The 24640-nt window shown below is 52.6% G+C and overlaps 1 protein-coding gene across 6 annotated transcripts in view; it reads left to right on the top strand.

Annotated features, from left to right (window-relative positions):
- The window catches only part of ELMO2 (engulfment and cell motility 2), a 39802-nt gene that overhangs the window by 11125 nt on the left and 4037 nt on the right, over positions 1–24640 (top strand). For 2 of the 6 annotated variants that reach the window (XM_086702370.1, XM_086702371.1), the window contains exons 2-20: positions 749–876; positions 1169–1209; positions 1607–1679; positions 2014–2064; positions 5547–5728; positions 7256–7355; positions 8419–8570; positions 11062–11140; positions 12305–12340; positions 14244–14294; positions 18578–18700; positions 19057–19191; positions 19777–19881; positions 19959–20067; positions 20505–20641; positions 21943–22106; positions 22193–22305; positions 22468–22575; positions 23333–23415. In XM_086702370.1, the coding sequence (XP_086558496.1) occupies positions 799–876; positions 1169–1209; positions 1607–1679; positions 2014–2064; positions 5547–5728; positions 7256–7355; positions 8419–8570; positions 11062–11140; positions 12305–12340; positions 14244–14294; positions 18578–18700; positions 19057–19191; positions 19777–19881; positions 19959–20067; positions 20505–20641; positions 21943–22106; positions 22193–22305; positions 22468–22575; positions 23333–23415 (1920 nt within the window). In that variant the 5' untranslated portion in view covers positions 749–798. Of the gene's footprint in view, positions 1–402; positions 422–748; positions 877–1168; positions 1210–1606; positions 1680–2013; positions 2065–5546; positions 5729–7255; positions 7356–8418; positions 8571–11061; positions 11141–12304; positions 12341–14243; positions 14295–18577; positions 18701–19056; positions 19192–19776; positions 19882–19958; positions 20068–20504; positions 20642–21942; positions 22107–22192; positions 22306–22467; positions 22576–23332; positions 23416–24640 lie in introns of those variants that run through there. The other 4 variants (XM_086702374.1, XM_086702375.1, XM_086702372.1 and 1 more) reach the window with 3 other exon arrangements.

The following is a 24640-nucleotide window of genomic DNA, read 5'->3' as shown; positions in this document are numbered from 1 at the left end:
TTCCTTCATTTTGGAGACACATGGGGGAGGGGGGTCAGAGGTACTTCCGGAGCCTCGTCCTCCTAGAGACGGGCCCTTGTGTGAGGCTGTCCTCGCCGCCCCACACTTGGGCTCTCAGCAGCCCTTGCCCTTGGCAGTAGGGACTAAAATAGCATTTCCTGTCCCAGTTCTCTTCCCCGTTTTCTGAACTCTGCGTCATCCCACACAGAGGAGGCTCCACACTGTGTCCTTTGAGGGGGAAGGAGTGGCAGCAGAAACTAGAGACGAGGCGAGAGAGTGTGTGGCCGGGCCGTGCCGACACCGGGGGTCTTCCTAGGATGGCTGCAGACAGAAGGGCTGGCTCCGCTCAGCTAACCACTCGACCGAGAACAGGCTCTGCCTATTCCTATCTGTCTCAGAGCCTATGCTTCTCCCTCTCAAGGTCCCAAGGCCGGCATTTTGCAGTAAATTCATCCTCCTACCACACAGTCCTCCTGACCCTTAGACCAAAGTGTCACATCGGCAGATCTTGCTCCCGGCTGATCTGCAGTTGATGGATAGGCTTTGTCCCGTTTCTACTTGCTGATTTAATCTAAAGAGACAGAAAGCCCAAGGAGAGGTTACAGTGTGATATAGAAAAATTCCAACCAAGTAGTTCGGCGTGTCACTTTGGACACTATCTGTCTTCTGATTCTCCAAAATATCTAAGGAGTGGAAAACGAAGGCAAGCTCTCTGACTCTTTCCTTCTTTCTGATTCTTTGTCTCCAGGCGGCTGTGTTTGTGTGTGTTTCTTGGAGAAACAGGGCCCATTGGGAACAATGCCACCACCATCAGACATTGTCAAAGTAGCCATTGAATGGCCAGGTGCTAATGCTCAGCTCCTTGAAATCGACCAGGTAAGCTCTGAAATGAGAAGCAGAGATGCGGGGAGCAGGATCTGGGAAGCGCATGGCAGAGGGTGTCTTCGGGGGTGGGGGCCGTTGGCATCAGGAGTAAGAACCAGCAACACGAACGTCAAGGCCTGTCCCGCCCTGCCCTGTGGAAGGTTGGTCCCGGCTTGGGAGAGGCTTCCTCTCCGGGAGGCAGTCCACACGAAGGCCCAGGTTGATCCTTCTTAGCAGCCCCTCATCAGAACCTTGGCGTGAATAGCATGTGGTTGCTGGTGAAAGATCTCTCTCTCTCTTTCAGAAACGGCCTCTGGCATCCATCATCAAGGAAGTTTGTGACGGGTGAGTAGGAACACTGCCAGACCTTGAGAGGAGTCTCCAGTTAGTTGCGTCCCCGGAATGGGGCTTTTGTGGATCATTGTGTTACAAAGGAAGTAGCTGAGGAGGATGTCCCTAAGAGCTCCCCTAAATCTTTTTTCCTCCTTTAAGCCCAAGAATGTCCTGCCCGAGGTCCTGGCGGGGTGCGAGGCCCGCCCCGAATTGCGCACACCACCTTTTCGCGGTGCCCATCTTTATGCAAGTTGCTTTTTCTGCATCTCCGCCTGAACCCGTGGGATCCCCCCATCCTCCAAACAGGCCGCCCGAGCCCTTGAGCGGCTGGGCTGGAAATGAACACGTGCAGCCTCTAGCCAGGCCTGGAGGGAGGGCCCAGTGTCTGTACTGTGTGTTTCTTACACAGGTGGTCCTTGCCAAACCCGGAGTATTACACCCTCCGTTATGCAGACGGCCCCCAGCTCTACATCACGGAGCAGGTCAGTGCCGAAGCAGCAAGTCAGGCCTCACTCGGAAGCGAGCCACCCAGGGAGGTGGCACTGTCGGCCTGGCCGACCTGTGGGCAGCTTCTGTTTATTGGGGACGCACCAGCCCCTGCTTCCTCTAGTGGCTGGAAAACCATGGCTTCTACATCCTGAGGGCTCGGGGCACACGGGGTCTGAGTTCTCAGGCAAGAAGCACGTGGAAGGAGGCCTGACCAAAGAGGCTCAGTTACGACTACTTTAAAATGACAGCAAGTTCTCGTTGATTCAGCTGGCTTGCACAATTTTAATATTGTATCTCAGCTACTCTTTTTTCCTCTTTGCTACCCAGACGCGCAGTGATATTAAGAATGGGACCATCTTACAGCTGGCTATCTCCCCGGTAGGTATTCGGCTCTCCTCGGGGACGTTTATTTAACACATTAGATGATCACCCACCTTAGGCCTGACTCTTTTCCAGCAACCAAGACTACAGAGCTTAAAAAGTCAACCTTTGAGGGGCGCTTGGCTGGCTCAGTCAGTGGAGCAGCCGACTCTTAATCTCAGGGTTGTGAGTTCAAGCCCAGTATTGGGTGGATATTACTTTAACAAAAAAAAAAAAAAAGTCCATCTTTGCTTTCACAGCCTTGTTGGGAGTAAACAACCAAAGGCCTCTCTTAAACATCTTGACAGAAAGTTGCTTAGGGAGCTGTGGGGGACTCAGAAAGGGACCGCCTGGCTCAGCCTAAGGATTCCCAGAAAACCTTCCCAGAGAAGGGGGAAGCTTAGCGCAGATGTTGAAGGATAAGCAAGAATCGGCTGAAGAAAGAAGGAAATGAAAAGTATCCCGAGCAGAGGGATGTGCTTTGGGGAAGGCGGGGGTGCTGGGTGGCAGAGGGCCCGCGGCAGCCAGGGGAGAGCCAGACCTGGAAGGGTCCCGGATGGCAGGGGTCTCAGATGGCCTACTCATGGGTTTGGACTTTATGCAGAAAGGGAACGTGGGGACATTGAAAGACTTTCAGCAGGAAGGTACATTATGTTTAGATTTATATTTTAGGAAGATCACTTTAGTGACAGTGTGAAAGATGGGCTAAAAAAGGAAGGTTGGTGGTAGGAGGAATCTTTAAGAAGCTAATGAGCCCGTGAAGGCAAGTGACAGTGGAGACGGAAGGACAGGCATGAGAAATATTTAGAGGTGAACCAGGGGATGTGGTGACATCCCGGATATGGAAGGAAAAGGGAGAATTTGAGGTGACTCCCCGATTCCTGCCAGAGTGGCCCTTAAAGGCAACCAAGGGAGCAACCAGAAGGGCAGAGAGAAAACCAGGAGCAGGAAGTGGCTTAGGAGCTGAGGGCAGGGAGTGTCGGGACAGAGGAAGGTATGGTCTGCAGTGAGCAGAGAGCAAGAAAACCGGGAACAGAAAAGCCGTTTGTTGATCTGGGAAGCCCATTGGTCCCTGGTGGCCTCTGCGAAGACAGTTTTGGTGGGGTGATGGGTGACAGACAGACTGCAGTGGCAGCAGAGTGAGGTCCGTGACTTTACCGCGCTGTCAGGAAGCTCGGTCATAAGAGGAAGTAGACACAGAAGGCAAGAACTCGGGGATGTGGAGCCCAAAAGAGAATGCTGTTGAAAAGGGAGTAAGACAGGGGCGCTGGGTGGCTCAGTCGGTTAAGCGTCCGACTTCAGCTCAGGTCATGATCTCACGGTTTGTGGCTTTGAGCCCCGCATCGGGCTCTGTGCTGACAGCTCGGAGCCTGGAACCTGCTTCAGATTCTGTGTCTCCCTCCGTCTCTGCCCCTCCCCCACTCGTGCTCTGTCTCTGTCTTAAAAATAAATGAACATTAAAAAAAAAAAAACTTCTTAAAGGGGTAAAACATTCATGTGTTTCAAAAATCAAAAAGTTTGACAAAGATGCAGTGAAAGGTCTCCCTCCCTGCCCTGTCCCTCATCTACCTAGTTCCCCACCTCCTCCACCCTTTACAGTTGCTAACTGCTGGTGCAATTTTTTTTTATGTGTCTTCGAGAATAAGCTAAGATGGGAGAGGAAGGTCGATGGTGCAAACAGACCGGGACCTTACTGGGTCAGGACAGGAGGAATCCAAAGCCCAGGTGGAGGGATTTTCGACTGCTCAGTCCCCAAGGAGGACAGTCAGGCATGGGGGTCGCTTAGGTGGAGAAGGGCTGCCAGAAAATTAAGGGCATGATGACACGTGTTTTCTTGGTGAGGGACGACTCTGGTCCGTCTGCGCAGAAAAGCGATGCGGAGTAGTAACAGCTAAGGGTTCCGGAATGCCGGCATTCTGCTGAACGCTTTACATACGTGCTATCATTTAACCTCGACAGACACCCGATGAGACGGGTACTCCTGGCAGCCCCATTTTGCAGATGGGCAAACTGGGGCTTAGGTTAAACGACTTGCCGCTTGTCACACAGATAAAAACGTGGCGGAGATGCCTCTCAAACCCAGGGCTCTCTGACTCCCTGCCCGTATTCTCACCAGCACGTTCTCCTGCTCCCCCGCCCCCCCTTCCCGAACTCTTCTCATCTTAAGGACTTCATTTCCCCCCTTAGCTCTGCTAGCTTAACGTGACAGCCCGGGAGTTGCTTTCGCAGACGTGCTGAAGCATTTTACAGACCTCCTGCGCAGACTAGTTGACTTTCTCGGGAGTACATCTCTCTGGAGCAGGAGGCAGCGGCCCAGAAACGCTGTCTCAGGAGGAACGTTAACATTTGGAGTTGGAAGTTTCTAAGTGTGATGCAGACCAGTGTTCTTCAAATTGTTCTATCCTGTGACCTTTTCTCGTGGCGTGCGCCTTCTCCGCTATGGAGAGTGTGGAGGATTTCTGTGTCCTTGAGAGCCGTGTGCTGCTCTAGGGCTGTCTTTGTAAGAATAAAAGAGGAAAGGCAGAGGGGAGAGAGGTGAACCGGCCTGACTCTTTTGCCAGCAGCAGGAGCCGGGCTGCGGTCACTTGCTTAGCACTGTAAAGACCCCAAGAGCATTTTGCTCTCAAGGCTCTTCCATTCCAGCTGAGAATATGAATTAGCACACAAAAAATCAAGAATGATGAGTCGGTCACTTGCAAGGCACTGACTATAAAGCTAGTAAGTTCAGCAAGAGGAAGGACCAGCGAACACTGGGGAAGGGCTTATGGCTGAAGCTTGTCCGAAAGGAGGCAAGCAACCTGCTGGGAAAAGTTGGTGGGCTAGGAGAAAGCTTAGTCACCAGCCATCACTTTGAAAAAGCTATTTTGAAAGCTTCCAGCTCCTTGATACTCTTAAAGTTTCCCCAGGACTGTCAGTTTTGAAGAACAATGATACGGACTTACCGAGAAGGTTAAAAAAAAAAGAAATTGTCAGGCTTACCACATTTTCAGATTGAAAGGGACCTTAAAGGGGATCATCAGATTAAATCCTCCATCAATGCAAGAATCCCTTGTGCGGCATCTTGGCCAGCCGGTTGTCCAGATTCTCCTTGATTGCTTTTGGTGACTGAGAGCTCATTACATCGAGAGACAACGTCGTCTACTGGCTGACGGCTTAAATTAGTAGAAAACTTCCCTCTGTTGAGCCAATATCTGTTTCTCTGTCTGCCAGAGGTGGCGACTGTTGTCTCCTCAGTGTCTCTTGTAGTCCTTCACTGGGAAGTTTTTGTAATCCATAGACCAGAGTGCTACAGAAAGGATACCCGTAACTACAGATCGGTCTTGGCATACTGGTAATTTCCTGATTGATCCAATAAGCATGTAGTAAGCAACTCCTAGACAGTGTCAACAACAGGGTCTGCCTCGGGCTGGATGGCCACAGAAAGGCCTTCATGAGCTACTCACAGAGCGGTAACCTGCCGCGAGGACCAGATGGCACACATCTTGTCTCTGGTCTCGTAGTCCCGGGCTGCACGCCAGCTGATGGAGAGGACCCAGTCGTCCAACATGGAGGCCCGGCTGGATGCCATGAAGGAGCTGGCCAAGCTCTCTGCCGACGTGACCTTCGCCACCGAGTTCATCAACATGGATGGCATCGTGGTGCTGACGCGGCTTGTGGAGAGTGGAACCAAGCTCTTGTCCCAGTGAGTATTACTGGGCTCTTGCTCGGGATTTCAGAGACTCTATGCTCGGCGGGGCATCCTTCCCTCATCTCCACCGAGCCTCTCGAACTTACTGGGCACCTTGTGTGTGCAGAGCAGCGTGCCAAGCACTAGGGTCTGCACAGAGGAATGCACCGTCACGGTCCTCAGTCTCGTAGTCTAGCTGGGCTCTCACAGATGCCGCGAAGGAGCAAGAACAGGGGCTTCAGGAGTCAGGAAGAGAGAAGTCGGTTCATGACAAACCTGTTAATTTATGGAAAATGATTGGCCTGGGGGAGGCTAGTGAGCAGACTGTCCATTATTGACCAGAACAGGGGTCTGTTCGTAATCACCCCCTGCTTCCTCTCTCCCCTTTCCAGTCGCCTCCCCACTTACACACACGTGCACACACACAGGCCTTCCTCTGTGTTCGCCATCTCCCCCCCACCCATTGTCACGGGGAGACGAAGCTCCGCAATTTTCCATCTCCCTGCTAGGACGGGAGTGGTGGGGAACCGCGCCGTGAGCAGCAGTGAACGAACAGGTGTTTAGTTAGCCGTCTAGGCCTGTGGTGCCTCAGCTGGCAGAGAGGGAGTCAGAAATCTTTCAGCCGATGGATCAGCTATTGAAATTTTCAGCCAAACCAAGCAGCTAATCATGGGTGTTTGTCTTAAGTCTCCGATTTTGCAGCTGCACTGAAATCCTGAAGCCTTCCGCTGCCATCAGCGCTGGCCCAGGACTTCCGCAGTCTGCCGGGAGTACGGCATTTGGCTGGCCTTGGTTTCCTCCTCTTTAAAACGGAGATGCTGCTTCCATTGCCGTCTTGTCACGAGGCATTAATGGGTCCGAACGTGCCTCGCCATTGGGAACAGCATTTGTTAAATCGAGAGCACCGTACAGATGTATAAAGGGTTGTGTGTAGAAAGAGGAGGGACACAGGAGAGAAGACATTGTAATCCCTGTCCTCCTCCAGCACTGCGGTAAGGGCTTCGCATACCTTGTCCTCTTGCCCTCGCCACAGCCCTGTGATGTTAACGCTGTGAGACCAGTGCGGTTTTACAGAGGAGGAATTTCAAGTTTGGAAAGGTAAAATGTGCACAGTTAGTAAATAGTTGACCAGGATTGAACCCATGTCTGAAGTTTGTACTCCCTGTCCTGCACTCTGCCCCCCCTTGGCCCTGGACACGGGCCGTGGGCTCCCTTGGGTACCCCCACCAAGTGTTGGGGTTGACAAAGGTCTGATAGCTTTCTCGGGTTGGGAAATGGATGAGTGATTGTGTTTCCCTGAGATGAGGCAGTACGGGGAAGGAGAGCCTGACCCGCAGCGGCCCTTCCCAGAGACGGATGGACACCTGGACGGAACCTGCTGCACACCTGCCGAGGCACGCATGCAGGCACTCGCAGCCACACCGCCTGACCCCTGGTGTGGCGCTGACGCCGGGATCCGTCCCCGTTGCGGCTGCCGTCACAACTGTGTTCCCTGGTTCTGAATCTTTGTATTATTTTGTGTGTGTGTTGTTGATGTCTCAGCTACAGTGAGATGCTGGCATTCACCTTGACCGCCTTCTTAGAGCTCATGGACCATGGCATTGTCTCCTGGGACATGGTTTCCATCACCTTCATCAAGCAGGTGAGGCCTCCGGCTTTCCGTCTTCCCCGCCCCCGTCAGTGGCCGCTGTCCTCTAGGTTCACGGAGAGATGCCGGCGAGATCGCCGTGCTGCTGGCGGTCGGCTCTCTATCCCCGAGGCCCGTTTTTTTTTATCCTCACGCTCGGGCCTTCCTGGGGCTCCTGAGAGAATTCCTTCATTGCCCTCGAAGATGGAAACGGGGCTCCCAGAACTGGAGGTGGCCAAAGCAGGACGGGGTTGTCAGTGAGACCTGGGACGACACCAGCCGGTCAGCCAGTACGAGCCCGGCGTCTCTGACCTGCTCCCTGCGCGCTCCCTTCTCTTTGGAGACACATGTTCATGTCGTCCGCCTTGTATGTCAGTCTGCCTCCTGCCGGCGGGTCTGCAAGGCAACCTGCTCGGGTTGTCAGATCGACCTGGGTGCCTGGGAGGGCATGCTTTGGCTTTCCTTTGTTCTGTAGGGAGGGGCAGCGTCACTTCCAAAAAGTGAACTAAAACCAATGAGTAATGTATCTGCTGACCTAGAATCACACCTGTCGTTGGCTTGGGACATTGGGAATTTCCTGATGCCGGAGATAGTTAGGCAAAAGTGAAATGGGCACGTGCCGCGGACATCATAATGGAGGTTGAGAATAACGGGGAGTGATGAGCTTACAAGACTTTGCGGGCTTCCTGCCTCTTGAGCCTCTGCCGGCCTGTGTGTGTGTAGGGGCACAGTGTGTGTGTCAGGAGAAGGGCCCATGGCGATGAAAGGAGTTCCCGATTTCAGTAAGATCCTGTGCTTTCTCCACTCAGCTTTCCCATGCCTGAACCCTCATTTTGAAAACAAAGGATCGAGCCCTTAGATTTTGAGGAAACACAGTTGACTGGAAGCTGTTGTTTGAATTTGAATTGTCCATGCCTAGGGACCATAAACCAGACACCGCTGTCCACATGGGGACAGTGGCCCGGTATGGATGGCATACCAGGAAGGAGAGCCTTCGTGGGCTGACCTCAGAGACTCGAGTCGCCCGGCATGCTTGGGCCCCGGGCTCCCTGACTGATCTGGCCCTCGCTGGCTGTAGATTGCAGGGTACGTGAGCCAGCCCATGGTGGACGTGTCAATCCTTCAGAGGTCCCTGGCCATCCTGGAGAGCATGGTCTTGAACAGCCAGAGCCTGTACCAGAAGATAGCAGAGGAAATCACCGTGGGACAGCTCATCTCTCACCTCCAGGTGTGAGTAAGAGACCCCGCCCCGGCCCCCTTCTCGCCTCTTATTCTCCGTAGGTCTCCCAGCCCTACCCCTTTGCTTGTGTTCCAAACCACTGGCCTGCTTGTTCACTCATTCGTCAGCACTTTCACACTCTGGGAACGCTCCCGGGATCGGGCCCCGATCGTGTCACGCTCCTGCCGCAGTCCTCCGCGGCGCCCCTTGTCCCTCAGGCTGAAGGGAAGTTTTCCCGGCCTCCCTGTACCGCCGCTTCCCAGACAGAATTAGATGCTCTCTCCTCTTTGGGCCAAATAGTCTCTGTTTGCACCTATGAGAATTGTATAGAAAATCCCCTGTTTTTGTTATCCGCCTCCCGTTTTAAGCTTTGAGCTCTCTGGGAAGAGGGACCGGTCCTTTTTGGATCCCTTGCTTTGGTTTAAGGAGAAGTCAATTCATACTTGAGAATGAACACTTAGCAAACTAGCAGTATGCTGTGTGTGTGGGGCCGGGGGGAGGGTAGCAAAAACTATTGTACAGGACACGAGTTCGGGCTTTCCATTCAGATCCCGGCTCCACTGTGTCCTAACTAGGTCTCTGCCTTCCACATGTCACCTTGTCCCATCTGGTCTCCATGTCCTCAGGTCCAGGCTGGGTTCACCTTCTCCATTACTCAGACTTGTGAGGCTCAAAGGGGTTAGAAGTTCTAGCATAGTGGCCAGCGTAGGATGGGTATATAATTCAGGAGTTTTTTGTTCTTGTTTGTTTTTGAAGAAGCTTATCCCATTCCAGGCCATTTTGTCAAATGGTAAAACCAGAAGACAGATGAGCCCTTTGGAGCCCCGTTCCTCTCCTCCCCATTCTTTGTACTTCACTTTAACCCTATTTACGGGGGCTGGACTCCCCAAAACAAGGTGGTGATACTATTGACTCCTTTGTTCCCTTTTAGCCTTTTGGGCATGGACAGAGTGCCGACAGAACGACCTGTCAGGCCCGGGGAAGCCAGAGCTCCCAGCTTTGCTTATTTATAGCAGCCTTGTCTTCATTCAGCTGTGCTCCCAACCTGTACCCACCCCACCCTCCCGCCAACAGCCCCGATTTCTCCTTGTCACTTCTAAGGAATTCTTTAGTCTCTGTTTTCATACCCCAAAGCCAAAAGGTTGTTTGAAGTGAAGGGAACATTATAAACTCCAGATGGAGAGTTCTGATTTTCCTGACGTCAGACTTACCTGTTTGTTTCTGAATCAGGAATGACCCAGTTGTGTACCCAAGGATGATAGAGGACAATGGCATTTCTTAGGGGTCAGTCCGTGAATATTTTCAGCCCGTAGCTACTACCAGAAATTATGTCCTCTGCTGTTGGGGCTGAGAGATACTTAGTGCCCTCCGTGAGACCTCCAGGATGCCCCCACCCACCCACCCCACCTGAGCAGGAAGTCTGTTAGCCCGTCTAAGAAGAGAGCCACGGAATGCATCCCCAGTGCGGCCCTTGGAGACATTTTGCCAAGTGCTTGGATTATAAGATTCCAGAGAACGGTTGTCTTTAATTCATTCGTATTAAAATGAAATAAGTTTAGGGGGCGCCTGGGCGGCTCAGCTGGTTGAGCATCCGACTTGGTTTTGGCTCAGATCATGATCCCAGGGTCATGGGATTGGGCCGTGCCTTGGGCTCTGTGCGAACGTGGAGCCTGCTTAAGAGTCTCTCTCTCCCTCTGCCCCTCCCTGGCTCGTGCGCGCCCTCTCTCTCTCTCCCCCCAAAATAAAAAATAAACAAAATGAAATAAATTTGTAGTTGAAGACTTTGAAAATAGGGAGGAACACAAAGAGTCAATCCTTTTCCCATTTTCCCATCTGCAGACATAACCACTGTTCACGTTAAATTAACTGCCCTGCTCGTCTTTTTTTCTGTGTATGTTTTTGTTAACAAAACTGGGAGCTTACTACACATACTGTGTGTACCTTGACGTTCTTATGAAATAATATCTCTTGAGCGTTTCCCCATGTTAAAGAGTCTTGGTGGCTCTAAATCTTTTTTGCATGCCATATGCCTTTGAAAATTCAGTAACAGTTATAGACTCTCACCTCCTTGGAGAAAATAACACATAGTCAACCGACCGCATGGAATAATTTCTGCACCATTTCTAGGGTTTACAGACACTCCAGACTCATCCCCGAGTCCCAGGTGAAGAACCTTCCCGACGTGATTTTTATTGATGACTTACGGCTTGAATGTGTATAAACAGAGTTGTGACTGTGAACATTTGGATTATTTGCCATTCTTTCTTTTTTTTAACAGTACTTGAATGAAACACTTTGCCCAACTCTCTGATTCCTGTCTTTGGATAAATTGCTATTAGTGGAGTGGCCGGGTCACAGAGTATGCCCACTTTCGAGGCTTTTGAGGCTTCACCCCAGACGATTATTTGATGACCATCTACGAGCGACTGCTGTAAACGCCCCACGGGGCTCTCGCTGGTCCGTCTTCTAATGTCCCTCTGCCTTCTTTCTCCACCGGCACAGCTCCAACCAGGAGATTCAGACCTACGCCATTGCACTGATTAACGCGCTTTTCCTGAAGGCTCCTGAGGACAAGCGACAGGTCTGTGGCTGTCTTTTCAAGCTTTTCATCTGGGCTCTTCCAGGAGAGGAGTTGTCACCCACCTACCCTTCACTGCACGGAGAGCAGAAATGCAGCCATTTCCCCCAAGAGTCCCTTGCTCCTGTCCCTGTGTGTCAGGCCCCCTAGTTCCAGGGAAGAACTAGAAGGGGACCCCGCGGGTCTCACATCAGAGCAGGGGCCTGCAAACTTTCTCCTCTAAAGGGCCCGAGAGTAAATATTTCTTGCTCTGTGGGCCGATGGTCTGTGTGGCAGCTGTCCCACTTTGTCGTCATAGCCAAAGTAGCCTCAGACAATAGGAAAGCAAATGGGTGTGGTGTCTTCCAGAAAGACCTTAGATACACAACTAGGGGACAAGCCCAGTTTGGTCTTAGTTGCTGACCCTGGCTTAGAGGGTCAAGAAGAAGGGGGAGGAGACCTTCCAGGCATCACTGTCAAGTCCACGGAGACCCTTACTTAAGGAAGCAAGGCGGGGGGGGCGGGAGCGGGGGGACTTCGCACAAAGTTTCATGTATGAAGGCCTCTGGCCCAGATTCTAAGCTGCTTTCTTCCCCTGCTCGTTAGCTGTGTGACATAATGCAAATCACTCTGCTTCTCTGAACCCCAGTTTCCTCATCTGTAACCTGGGAGCGGCAACATCTGCCCCGTTGACTTCACGGGGATGTGAGGAGAAGAAACAAGACCCCTGTCTTACAAGTGAGGAAACCAGGAATCAGCTGGGCGGGGAACGAGCACTGACCTGAGTCCGGGGCCCTGAGGCTAGGTGCTCTTCTGGGCCGGGCAGGTGCTTTAACCTCTGGGTCTCCGTTGCTCTTTCTGTAAATGAAAGGGCCAGATTAAGTGATCGCTAAGGGCCCTTCCGACACTGACACTCTAGATACAGCTGGGAAAAGCCCAAGTGGTGTATACAAGACTTTAAAATTCTCCGTCAACACCACGGGCTCTATAAAGTTGAAATCCACGTGGGTTCAGGCACTGAGCTCCTGGTGGGTTCCGGTGGGAGGAGCCGGAGCGTCCATGGTTCCGTCTGTCCTCGTCTTTCTCGGATGGCTTTGCTCTGTTAATCTCTTCCTTCCTAGTCCAGTTTTGAATGTGAGCTCATTCTCCCATCTGCTTCTCTCTGTGCTTTTTGCTTTCTGCCGGCAGGACAAGCACCTTAACCCTCTAGACCTACCTGCCACTGTAAGTAGTGCTGCTTCGTGGAAGGGGCCCCAGCCCTCTTCCAGGTGGGGAGGTCAGAGCTGGGCAAGAACCTCACGTTCTGGTGCAGGTGCTCAGGAAACCGTGAGACCCAGAGTTCTGGGTGCTGTAGATCCCGTTCGTCAGAACACTCCGGGAAGTGCTGGAGATTAGCGTCACGTGCAGGAGTGAGGGGATGTCCGCCCTAGGGAATGCTGCCCAGTCTTCCCTTTGTAACCTGCCTTTCTGTGAGTTTGTGGGTCAGCCCGGGGAGATCAGATTCGGAAATAGCCTGAGACTTTCGCCGAGATGATCCCATGGACGTGTCGCCTTCCAGCTTGGTACAGCAGAGAGTGAAGATAAATCCACGTCGCCCTGGATGCGTCCTAGACCGTAGGAATCTGACAGGGTTTAAGACAGTTGACAGAAGGGAATTTGCCTGCTCGCTTCTTGGCTAGAGGGAGCTTTAGAGGTCGGCTGTACGAGGCTGAGAATGAGCGCTTTGCCCCAGCACCGCAGAGGAGCTTTGGGTGTGAGGCCGTTACATTCTGGGAGCAGACCACTGCCACTTACCCGCTTTGTGAGTTGTCCACAGCAAGGCCAAATCTCAAGCCGACCTCCTCTAGCCACCAGAGAAGCTTCTAGGCCACCTTCTTCTCTGCCAGCCAGCGTGTGTGCTCAGGGGAAGCAAAGTACAGCTTAATGTCCCTGGCAGCGTCAGCCATTTGGAATATGGCTAGAAATGGAGAAGCGAGAGCAAAAGGCCTTTCAGCTCCGAGACAAATGAGACCCTCACAGACACCACTCCGTGGGAGAGGCGTGACAGCTCCCTCAGGCCCAGTGATTCAGAATTATCCATAAAATTAAATTAAGGCAGCAGTTTAGAAAGTGAAGTCATGCTAATTAACGTGCTAAGAAGTGATGGCCGAGATTGGAAGGAGGAGACAGAAGAACTATGAAGAGCTGTCAGAAAGATTAAAAGCACAGTAAGCTGGGACCATTTTTGTTTAGGGGGAAAGAGCGGCACATCCAAGAGCTCCTTGGGCTATTACGGAGTCACAACACGCTGTTCTTTTTGTTGAGCCCAGTCCTTGGCAGTGATTAAATTATAATCGTTGCAGTCCCTTCAAAAATAAAGAAACGTATATATTTTCAGAGGATTTGCTTAAGAACGGTCCCAGTAAGGTCCTGAAAGGACCCTTAAGGCTTCGCTCCCCGGAAGACTCATTTATGGGGGATACTTTATTTCCCGAGCGTGCCAAATAAATAAAGTGTTACTGTCAGAATCTGAACCAAATATAATAAAAAAGGTGACCCTATTATGAGAAATTACCCAAAAGCACCAGCACGCTCTTCTCCAAAGCAGTCAGAAGTGAGCCACAGACTACTCACTGTTCCAGAGCATCCGCTCCCCGGCTCCACCAGCTGGTGCGGCGCTGGGGGGCCCGAGGGGGGCGCTGGGACCGAAGCCCTTTCCTCAGCTTGGAGGAGGCCCATCCGGCCGGTGGTGTGTGTCTGCCTGGAACGGTGCATGGGAACCATCACGCTGCTCTGTGCTCCGTACGCATTGTCCATTGCCCGGCATCCTCGTAACACAAGTGTCTTGTCCTGAAGCAGTCTTTGTTCCTCTTTGAGGACGATGTGGTTGATTGTGCCATCGGGGAGGGACACCCTGTGTGGCTCCGTTTGCATTCCCAGAGGGAAAAAAAAACACAAGGGAGTTTTTTCAGAGTATAAAAGATGTTGGGTGGGTCCACGGATTCTTTCCATTTGCCCACTTTTTATTTGAAAGGAGAAAAAAATTTAAGAGAAAAAGCCGCAGAGCTCCGATGCCACTTTCCTCTCGATAGTTGTCACAGCTGGGCGCGTGCCATCGTGCCTTACATTTGCTTGTTTTTCTCAATAGGATATGGCCAACGCATTTGCACAGAAGCACCTTCGCTCCATAATCCTGAATGTAAGTTCCCACAACAAGCTGTGTTTTGTTACTAGCGATAGCAAGTATTACTGTTACTGTGATGGTGTCATTAGTGAAATTACTATCGAGTGGGATGGCACTCGGGGAACCAACGGGTAGGTGCGAATAAGCCCATATTAAGCTGGGAAGCTTTTTCTTATAATCCCCTGCAAGCGGAGTTGTCTCTAGGAGGCTGTCCCACCAGGAATTACAGAGCCTCTAAGGAGGTCCTGAGGCCAGCCAGCTACACGGTTTGTTGCCCTGCAATTCCAAAATTTTTTCCAGAAGGAATGTGTCAAAATAGGCCCCAAAGAGGAAAGGGATTCTTTCAGCTAACATCCATCAGACCTGAGTTGTGTGGGGCACCGCTAGGGATGAACGAGACAGTGTGGTGTGTTTGCTCCCAGAGATCTTCCGGTCCAGTAGGGATGGTGCTCTAGCAGTGTGTGGCCAGTGGTTCCTTGGAGCTCCATGGTCTGGGGATTTCAGGAGGAGGAGCACCGCCTGCCTTGCAGGAGGTGTCAGGAAGCCTCTGGAGGAATGACGTCCTGAGGCTGAGGCTCCATCATTCGTCCAGGAAGGAAAGGAAATCCAGCCGGGAGTGGCTGGAATTGGCTGGAACCTAGAAGGACTGTGCCATGGGGTAGAGGGTGGGGCAAGGAGCAGACACGTGGAGAGCGAGCAAAGACCGGATCGAGTAGGACCTTAGTCTTTTTCCCAAGCAGAGTTGAAGGGTTTAATTGGGATGGTGACATAACCAGGCTGGCATTTAGAAACCTCACACTAGCAGGTGTGTATGTTTCGTGGGGGTATATGAGGGAGGAGAGTAGAGGGGGAGGTGGTGAGGAGGGAGGCATCTGGAAAGAGGGCTGACTCCCTGTTCCCACGCAGGGATGTGGGTGAGAGAGAGCTGGCTGGGGTTGGGGGGTGGGAACTGGGGAAGTGAGCCGAGGATCTGGGTGCAGGGGAGGCCATTTTATCAGTTGTCAAAACCAAGGGAAAACCAGACCACAGTGAAGGGAATAAAATGAGAAATCAGAAGTCAGGTGTGAAAGGCTTGATAATTCTGAGCGTGAACTTCAGAGTCCCCAGCCTCCACTCTACCATTAAGCAATCTGTGATCTTGAGCAATTCACTTAACTTCGATTTACTTTGATTTGCTCATCTGGATGTGAGGCCTGAACGAGCTCATATATATATATACAGCTCTTAGCAGGGTGCCTGGCACTCGGTAAGCACCCCGCTCACAGCGGGTTCTCTTACCCGTGAACAGGATCCAAAGGTGAGAGAATTCAAGAAGTGAGCTCTGAGCACTTGCAAAGTTGAGCGATCGGCTGCTCTGAACAGCCCGCCAGACTTCACCTTGCAGAACCAGCTCCTGCCTGCTGGCCGTTTCCCTGGTCGTGGCCCCACCGCCACGGAGGGACTCGGGCAGGAGGGACGACGCTCCGGCCCGCTGCCTGCGAGGGATGCGGCGTGCACGGGTCCCACGCATGCTTGTCCACATTCCTGAGCAGCTGTGTTGGACGCCATCCTCTGCATGCGTGGGAGCGAGGGTCCCCTTCTGACGGAAATTTAATGAATCTCGAGGCTTGTTAATTGCCAGAGTAGGATTAGTTCAGCTCATTTCTGGACAAACCTTGGGACAAGCGAAGATTCCACTATAGAAGACAATTCAGGGTCAAGACTCAGGACTTCAGTGGTTCTCTACAAAACAGTTAATGCGTGCTCACTGAAGTCCAAGGAGCTCACTGAGTCAGGCCAGAGAGCGTAAGCCTCAATTTACTCAGCAGTCAAATAAGACTCCAGGTAAAAGCTCTGAAGCTGACTCCTCAGACTGGGGCTGTACTTGCGTAAGCTCGTTGCTGGCTGGAGTGATTACCTTCCTGCTGTGATGTCTCTAAGTTTGAGAAAGGGGGATTAAAGTGAATGAGAACCGTATCACATTATCTTTAGCCTCTTCTCAAAGTGGTTTTATGAATTATGGAGAGAGGAGAGGAGGAAGGAAGACGGAGAGCCGGGTAGGGTAGGGAGGAATTGGAGCGGCAGAGGGAGGGGGCACAGAGAAGGGAAGAGGCTCGGAGAGGGGCAAAACAAGACATGTGGAGGGGACCAAGGGGACCCTGCGCGATGAGACACTGGTGGGGGTGGGCGGGTAGCTAAGGTTGGAGAAGGAGGAGCGGCAGTCAGTTTGGGATAGAGGTGAGCACTGAGCCTGAGCCGAGAGCCTGGGAGCTCGAGACAGCCGCAGACAGCCCCTGCTCGGAGGAGGTGGGGGCCTCGGCACTCGCTCCAGTGAGAGGTCAGGAGCAGCGCCGTCCGCAGAACCTTGCGCAGCATGAACGTGCCGTCCGGAATGGTGGCCACTAGCCGCGTGTGGATACTGAGCCCCGGCAACGTGTCTAGTTGTGACTGGGGAGCCAAATTTGTCATTTTCTAAAATTTCAGTTAAAACACCCACACGTGGCTTGTGGCTGCTGCGTTGAGCTGGGCAGATCTAGAGGAATGAAGAGCACCCGGGAGTCACATGCCGGGGAGAGGAAGTCTAGAGCAGTGCCGTCACGTAGAAATGACAGTGAGAGCCACTGATTTCGTTTTAAATGCTGTAGTCGCAGCATTAAAAAAGGAATACGGGAAGTCAATTTCAACGGTAGATTCGGTTTAACCCAATATATCCAAAATACTATGCGTTCAACGTGTAATCGATAGAAAACGACTAATGAAATATTTTTTTTCTTTTTTCACGCTAAGGCGCTGAGATCTAGCGTACATTTTACATTCACAGCACATCTCAGTTTGGACCAGCCGTGTTTCCAGTGTTCAATGGACATCACAAGCCTAAGACATTGATCTCGAGCCAGAGTAGGCTCTCGAGTTACAGAACTCTAGAGCAGTGCTGTCTGCTAGGACTTTCTGTGCTAATGGCACTGTTTTATATCTACTCTTCTCATTGGGTGGTAGCCACTAGCCACATACGCCCGTCGAGCTTAAAATGGGGCTGGTGTGACCAAAGACCGAATTTTTACCTCAAATTAATTTTAACTGACGGAAACACATGTGGCGAGGGGCTACCATATTGGACAGCAGAGCTCCAGAGACATAGGGCTAGACTGAGTGAGAGAACATAGAGGACACAGAGGTAGCGTGTGGGGGGAACTGGGCAAGAGTCTCATTTGGGTGAGGAGAGACCAGGAACAACTGGATTCAAGATGGCGGGTAAGACAGAGGAGGAGCGAGAAATACAGGGGAGCGAGTGAGAAAGGGCAGCCATTGGGAGAGTGAGAGCCGGACCGTAGGAGACAAGAACGTCGAGAGGCATTGGTCAACCCAAGGGACACAGGGAGAGGTACCATGCAAGAAAAAGGTGGGGCATGAGGAAAGAAGTGGGGTGGGTGTCAGATGGACGAAGGGAGGTAGTGATGGACTGAGAGGGCATGGTGGAGGTCATGGGAAGAGAGGGGACAGGACAGAACACAGGGGATATAGGGAGGAGGGCATATAGAGAATGACAGGAGAGAAGGTGGTGGGAGTGTTGGGCGTAGACAAGGAGCATTAGGTGCCCTCCTTGTGGAGGCGTCTCTGTACCATTTGAAGAAAATGACCTTTCCTAAAGCCTGTACTTGGTGAGGCCATCCACACCATTGTGTTTTTCTAAAGAAAGACAGAGTGGGGTCCTCTACACGCTGTCCCTCATCTTGGATTGAGTGCCCAACTGGGGGAAAGTCCCACTGCCGAGCCCTACTTCATAATCTTTTTTTAAATAAGTTTTAACGTACTTATTTTGAGAGAGGGAGAGAGCATGTCTGTGTGAGTGGGGGAGGGGCAGAGAGAGAATCCCATGCAGGCTCCGCACTGTCAGCGCGGAGCCCTGCAAAGGGCTTGAACTCACAAACTGTGGGATCATGCCCTGAGCCGAAACCGGGAGTCAGAAGCTTAACCGACGGAGCCACCCAGGCGCCCCGACCTGCATCGTAATCTTAGCCGGGTAGCCTCCCTCATCTTTGGCGTGGCTGGGTACAGCCTCCACCCTTGGTTCCACTTTCCCTGCCCAGGGGAATGCAGAGAAAGAGACTGTGCCCTTTGGGCCTGCAGTGAATCATCTCACCCTGAATCAAGCCCTTTCATGCTCCATCCCTTCCAGAACACGAAGTCTCGAAGTTCTGAGTGTGAGAGGGAAACCTTGTTCCCTGCCCAGCATACTTTCTTTTTCACCAGCATGGATGTGACTCTCCCGCAGAAGAAAATCAGTTCAGCCCTCTGCCCCCTGCCTTTACTTTTTACAGCATGTGATCCGAGGGAACCGCCCAATCAAAACTGAGATGGCCCATCAGCTGTATGTCCTGCAAGTCCTGACCTTTAACCTTCTGGAAGAAAGGATGATGACCAAGATGGACCCCAATGACCAGGTAAGTGCTCAGTGGGACAGAGCTCTCCTGGCTTAAATCATGTATTGTTTGATGTGGTACATTCCACCATTAGGCCATGCATTGAGCACCTACTGTGTGCCAGGGACGGTGTTTGATTGTGTCTGCAGAAATGGCTTGTGTTGCCCTGGGAAACCTGGCTCTGCCTCCCTGCGATCGCTTCCCTCTGGGTGACTCTCTGGGCCAAGCCCACCTCTGTCCTGCCAAGGTAGAGGTGATGCCTTCTCGGGGATTGATCGGGGCCCGAGTTCCGTGCAGAAAAGTCCGACCTGCTCTTTCTTTTCCTTGCTTCCCTGGGTTAGCTGATTCAACTGCTGACTGTCTGTTTGACTTCTCAGGCTCAAAGAGACATTATATTTGAACTGAGGAGGATCGCATTTGATGCAGAGTCTGACCCTAGCAACGTCCCCGGGAGTGGGACTGAAAAACGCAAAGCCATGTACACCAAGGACTACAAAATGCTGGGGTTTACAGTAAGTTTCCCAAAGCACGGATCTTGATAGGCCTTCTCCCCTGATAGGAGGTCAGAGGGCCCACCATCACAGAGCCCTGAGAAGCCCCCCTTCATAATGGAGGTCCTGGAACAGATGACATCGAGAGGCTGGTGGGGGCGGGGGGCTGATGCTTGGTTTGCCTTGGTGACGGCAGATTACACATTTCTGTGCAGCATCTGGCCCCGGGGAACGAATCTCTCTGTTGGAAGGCCCAGGAGGTCAGTCACATAGACAAAGAGAGGACCTCTCACCGCAGCAGCTAGGTTCTTTGAAATGCAAGAGTGGCTATTTTGTGATTGGACACAAAGCCTGAGGATGAAGTTCATTCAATTAAATACTCACTGTGCACCTGCCTCCTCGGGGCATGGCGTGCTGGGCTCTGGGGAGACAGGATGAGTCCGCACAGTCAGGGTCAGGGGCTCCCAGTCTCGTAGAGATGGCGGGAAGGAAGGAGGTGAGCACAAGAGCTAGTGTCATCGAGGGGAGGGCAGTAGGGCTTCCCCGCCAGTGGCTCTGCACACGTGAGGCTACCGAGTCTCAAATTGGGTTTCTTTATTTCCCCAGAACCACATCAACCCAGCGATGGACTTTACCCAGACTCCTCCTGGAATGCTGGCCTTGGACAACATGCTGTACTTGGCTAAAGTCCATCAGGACACCTACATCCGGGTAAAGGCTGGGGGCCAGCTGGCTCAGCCCTGCTACATCTCTTGCCTCCCTAATCCCCCCTCCCTCTGTCCTCACAGATCGTCTTGGAGAACAGCAGCCGAGAGGACAAACACGAGTGCCCCTTCGGCCGCAGCGCCATTGAGCTCACCAAGATGCTCTGTGAGATCCTGCAGGTTGGGGAACTGCGTAAGTCCCCGCCGCTTCACTCTTCTATCAGACGTTCCAAACTCAGGAGCCTTGGGGGACTCGAGGTTACAAGGTCAGCGGTCGATAGGACTGGACAATTACTGTGCGTAGTTCTGGTAATCGGTGTGTGAGCTGTGATCTGTCCTATCCTCGTCTAAGGGAATCATGGCTGCTGCCTTGTTTGAGCGGGTAATTTGAAGGTGTTCGGAGCTACACCAGCATCCGTTTGCCCCTGTGCGTGAGGCTGGCTGAGCCTCTGAGAGGGCAGCGCCAGACCAAGAAAGCGTCCTGGCGAAGGAAGTCGAGAAAGGCCCGTCTCACACTCTTCATTTGCCCTGGCCTTGCTCTGTTTTGTTCCTTGGGGCCTCGGTGCACGCGATCCAACATTTCTGAGCGTGAGGACCCAGCTCCACCCTCCTGTTTCTCATCCTCTGTAGCAAACGAGGGCCGCAACGACTACCACCCGATGTTCTTTACCCATGACCGGGCGTTTGAGGAGCTCTTTGGGATCTGCATCCAGCTGTTGAACAAGACCTGGAAGGAGATGAGGGCGACAGCCGAGGACTTCAACAAGGTCAGTGTCCCAGAGCTCTGATGCCCACGGGCTGAGGTGGGCGCGTGACGGTCTGTGACCCCCTGAGCTGGGAAACCGGCTTGGTCAGCGGCACTGGGTCCCGAGACGGAGCACGAGAGCGCCTCGGGTCCCTCCGCTTGTGCTTCTGCGATAGCCTGGAGCTGGGACCTGCCCCCTCAGTGCCCTGGGCCCCTCATTGACCCAGTGGAGCCAGGCCGTGCCCCGCCCGCCTTCCATGGAGGACAGGAAGCCAAGCCTGACAGTAATCGCCGTGGTCTGCCAAACACCCACTATGGGCAGGCACTGGTGTGGCTCTGTAGGCGGGAAACATTGGCGAGAGTGGGGGCGGACCTCCGTGGTGAGCGTGGTCCGGCTACCCGCTCGGTACCGACTCCCGGGGCACACCACGTACCCGCTCTCTGTCGCGCACCGCTGGGCCCTCCGAAGCTAGAATAATCTAGAAACTTCTCATCTCATTGTAAAAAACTGGCAAAGTATAAAGAGGAGAACGTTCTCTGTAATCGCACCACCCAGCGACGACCATTTCCCTGTTTCTCTCTCGTCTTCTTTTCCCCTATAGACTCGGCCCCGCTGAGTGCAGAGCTGTTGGATGTGCGGTGTGATGGCCCTTTTTTGCTTTACCTGTTGTTTTAGGGAAATACCCCATCTTTTGAACCCACCTCAGTGTGCCAGGCGCTGTGCGTCCATATAGCATCCATATGGCGCCTCCAGGCAGCATATACCCGAAAATGTGCCTTCCTTTCTCATGTTTTAAAGATGAGTGGGGGGGCGCCTGGGTGGCTCAGTCGGTTGAGCGTCCGACTTCGGCTCAGGTCATGATCTCACGGTCCGTGAGTTCAAGCCCCGCGTTGGCCTCTGTACTGACAGCTCAGAGCCTGGAGCCTGCTTCAGCTTCTGTGTCTCCCTCTCTCTCTGACCCTCCCCTGTTCATGCTCTGTCTCTCTCTGTCTCAAAAATAAATAAACGTTAAAAAAAATAAAAGATGAGTGGGGGTGGGGGCCTGCGGACCGTAAGCAACTTGCTCCAGGAGCAGATTAAGAGATGGGGTCAGGATCTCAGCCCATTTCTCTCCAACTTCAAAACCTGTGCATTTGTCACCATGAGGCACTTGTCCTAAGGGGCCATCTAAGAAGGTGTGCCTTAGAGAGCCAGTACTCCTGTTCACCCAGCGGGTGTCTGTAGGGCCTCCGGGGCGGGGGCAGAGCCGTGGGGCCTGGAACCGGCCTGGCCCCTCACCGGAGGGGCCCAGGCAGACACCATCCTCCTTTCTTCCCTTCCAGGTCATGCAAGTGGTTCGAGAGCAGATCACTCGAGCTTTGCCCTCCAAACCCAGCTCCTTGGATCAGTTCAAGAGCAAACTGCGTAGCCTGAGCTACTCTGAGATCCTGCGGCTGCGCCAGTCCGAGCGGATGAGTCAGGATGACTTCCAGTCCCCGCCGATCGTGTAAGTGCTGCCGGCTGGGCTGGGGGGAGGCGCCACCAGCCGTGCCGTCCCGTGACCTCCCCTCGCTCCGGCGCGTGTCCACCCAGGGAGCTGAGGGAGAAGATCCAGCCCGAGATCCTTGAGCTGATCAAGCAGCAGCGCCTGAACCGTCTCTGTGAGGGCAGCAGCTTCCGGAAGATTGGGAACCGCCGAAGGCAAGGTGAGGGGGCCTGAGCCCCTGGGCCGGTCCTTACCGCTCAGAGTCAGTGCCCTGGGGAGAGAGCCTGCCGGACAGGGGACAGGTCATCGTTTTGCCCTCCGTGTGCCCAGGCCCTTCCCGGACCTGTCTTTGGTCACTTGTTTGTCTTCCCGTGTGTTACAGAACGTTTCTGGTACTGCCGCTTGGCCCTGAACCACAAGGTCCTGCACTATGGTGACTTGGACGACAACCCTCAAGGGGAGGTGACGTTTGAGTCCCTGCAGGAGAAAAGTAGGTTCGCTTCTCTGTTGACGTGTCATAGTAGCTGGACTCCATGTCAGGAGACCTGCGTTTTAGTCCTGGCCGTTTCAGGCCGATTATCTGGTCTTGGGCCGCTTGTCTCTCTGGCCTCCTCTGTCAGAGGTCATCTCTACCTGGCCTACCTCACAGGGCTATTTGGAGAATTCCCTGAGATTCTGATGTGAATGGGCTTTGTAGACTGTCAAGGGTGATACAGGACTGTGTTGAAAGGCGGTGTTAACGAGCCGAAGCTCAGAAGCCAGATTGCTGCGTTCAAATCCTAGCTTTGCTGTTAATTCTCATTAACTGCAAGTTAATTCTCACCTCTGCCTTGGTTTCTTGTGCAAAATGGGAATAATAGGCACATTTCCTTTGTAAGGGGATTGAGTGAGTCATGTAAGTAAATCGCTTAAAACATTGGCTGTCACGTAGTAAGTGAGCACAGCTATTTGCTCGTGGCATTGTTCTCTTAACCGCTATGCTATGCCGTGGAGGGGGTGTGAGCCTCTGAGGCCCCAGACCTTCGGGGAGACCATCCCAAAGCCCTGAACTGACCCCCAGTCAGATCCGACACAGCCCAGCCAGCCGTGGCCCACGGGAAGGGACCACGGAGGAGGAAACAACACAAGGCTGTTCTCTCTGAGCTGATCAAGCCCTGTGGTCCGGGGGCTGGGGCTTCCCCTCTAGCACTGACGCAGAGACCCATTTACAGCATAAATCTTCCAGACTAACTCTCTTCATTTACCAGTTCCTGTTGCAGACATTAAGGCCATTGTCACCGGGAAAGATTGCCCACACATGAAAGAGAAGAGCGCTCTGAAGCAGAACAAGGTGAGTGGAACGGGTGCCCTGGCAGAGTCACCGTCACTGTGACGCCTGGAGAGTGCAGTCGGCGGTGGCCGCTGTCCGAGCGCACGCTCTTCCGTCCGCTCTCTCCCGCTAAGCTGTTCCTTCAGGTCTTGTTAGGAACAGAACAAGAACAGGCAGAACCCCCGCGTACGCATCACCCGGCCTCAACAACCTTGGCAGGTCCCAGCTATCCACTTACTATGTTACTTTGAAGAAAATCTCAAGTTATGCCGTTGCCTTTTCAATGTGTAGAATGGATCTGTAAATTATAAGGGCTCTTACCATAATCACCATACCATGATCACACCTAAAAAGAAAGAAAAAGTTGTTATTTAATATCAGATACCCCACAGATGTTTGCGCCGTCTTGTGAATAGCGTAATTTCTCTGTATAAAAACACACAAACGGTGTGTGCACACATATGCACACTCACACCATTCTGTTCGCTAAATCAGAATCCAAACAGGGTCTGCACATTGTGATTATTCTTTTAAGTTCCTTGATTACCAGGTTCCCCTCTAGCTTTTCCATGTTCGTTTCACTCTTGGCAGTTTATCAGTGGAAGAAACCGGGTTGCTTGTTTGGTAGCTTCTCCGAGTCTGAAATTTGCTGATTGTCTCCCCATGGTATAGTTTAACTTGTCCCCCCGTCCCAGATCTGGACGTTGGTGGAGAGACCTCGGGGGAGGCTTGATCCAGTTCAGGTTTGACCCTTTTTTTTTTGGCAAGACTGCTTCCTAGGTGGCATTATGTTCTATCAAGAGACACACGATGCGCGATGGTCTTTTTGTGATGTTAGCAGACTGTTAATGCCGAGTGCCTCAATCCACTGGCCAATTAATATTAGCAAACTAACAGTGTTCCAATGCAGTTGTTCCTTTTCATTTATGAGCTGAACTACTTCTCTAAAGAGAAACTTACCATCATCTACTCTTGGTTTCCCAGTGGTCCACTTTATATAAGAAAGGATAAGCGCCTGATTCTTTCCTTTTATAAAAGTACCCACTTTTGAGGGGGCGCCTGGGTGGCACAGTCGGTTAAGCGTCCGACTTCAGCCAGGTCACGATCTCGCGGTCCGTGAGTTCGAGCCCCGCGTCGGGCTCTGGGCTGATGGCTCGGAGCCTGGAGCCTGTTTCCGATTCTGTGTCTCCCTCTCTCTCTGCCCCTCCCCTGTTCATGCTCTGTCTCTCTCTGTCCCAAAAATAAA

This window comes from Puma concolor, chromosome A3, assembly GCF_028749965.1.
Source record: "Puma concolor isolate L17-30 chromosome A3, mPumCon1.1.hap2, whole genome shotgun sequence".
Taxonomy (NCBI): domain Eukaryota; kingdom Metazoa; phylum Chordata; class Mammalia; order Carnivora; family Felidae; genus Puma; species Puma concolor.
This window is presented reverse-complemented; position numbering and strand designations above follow the sequence as displayed.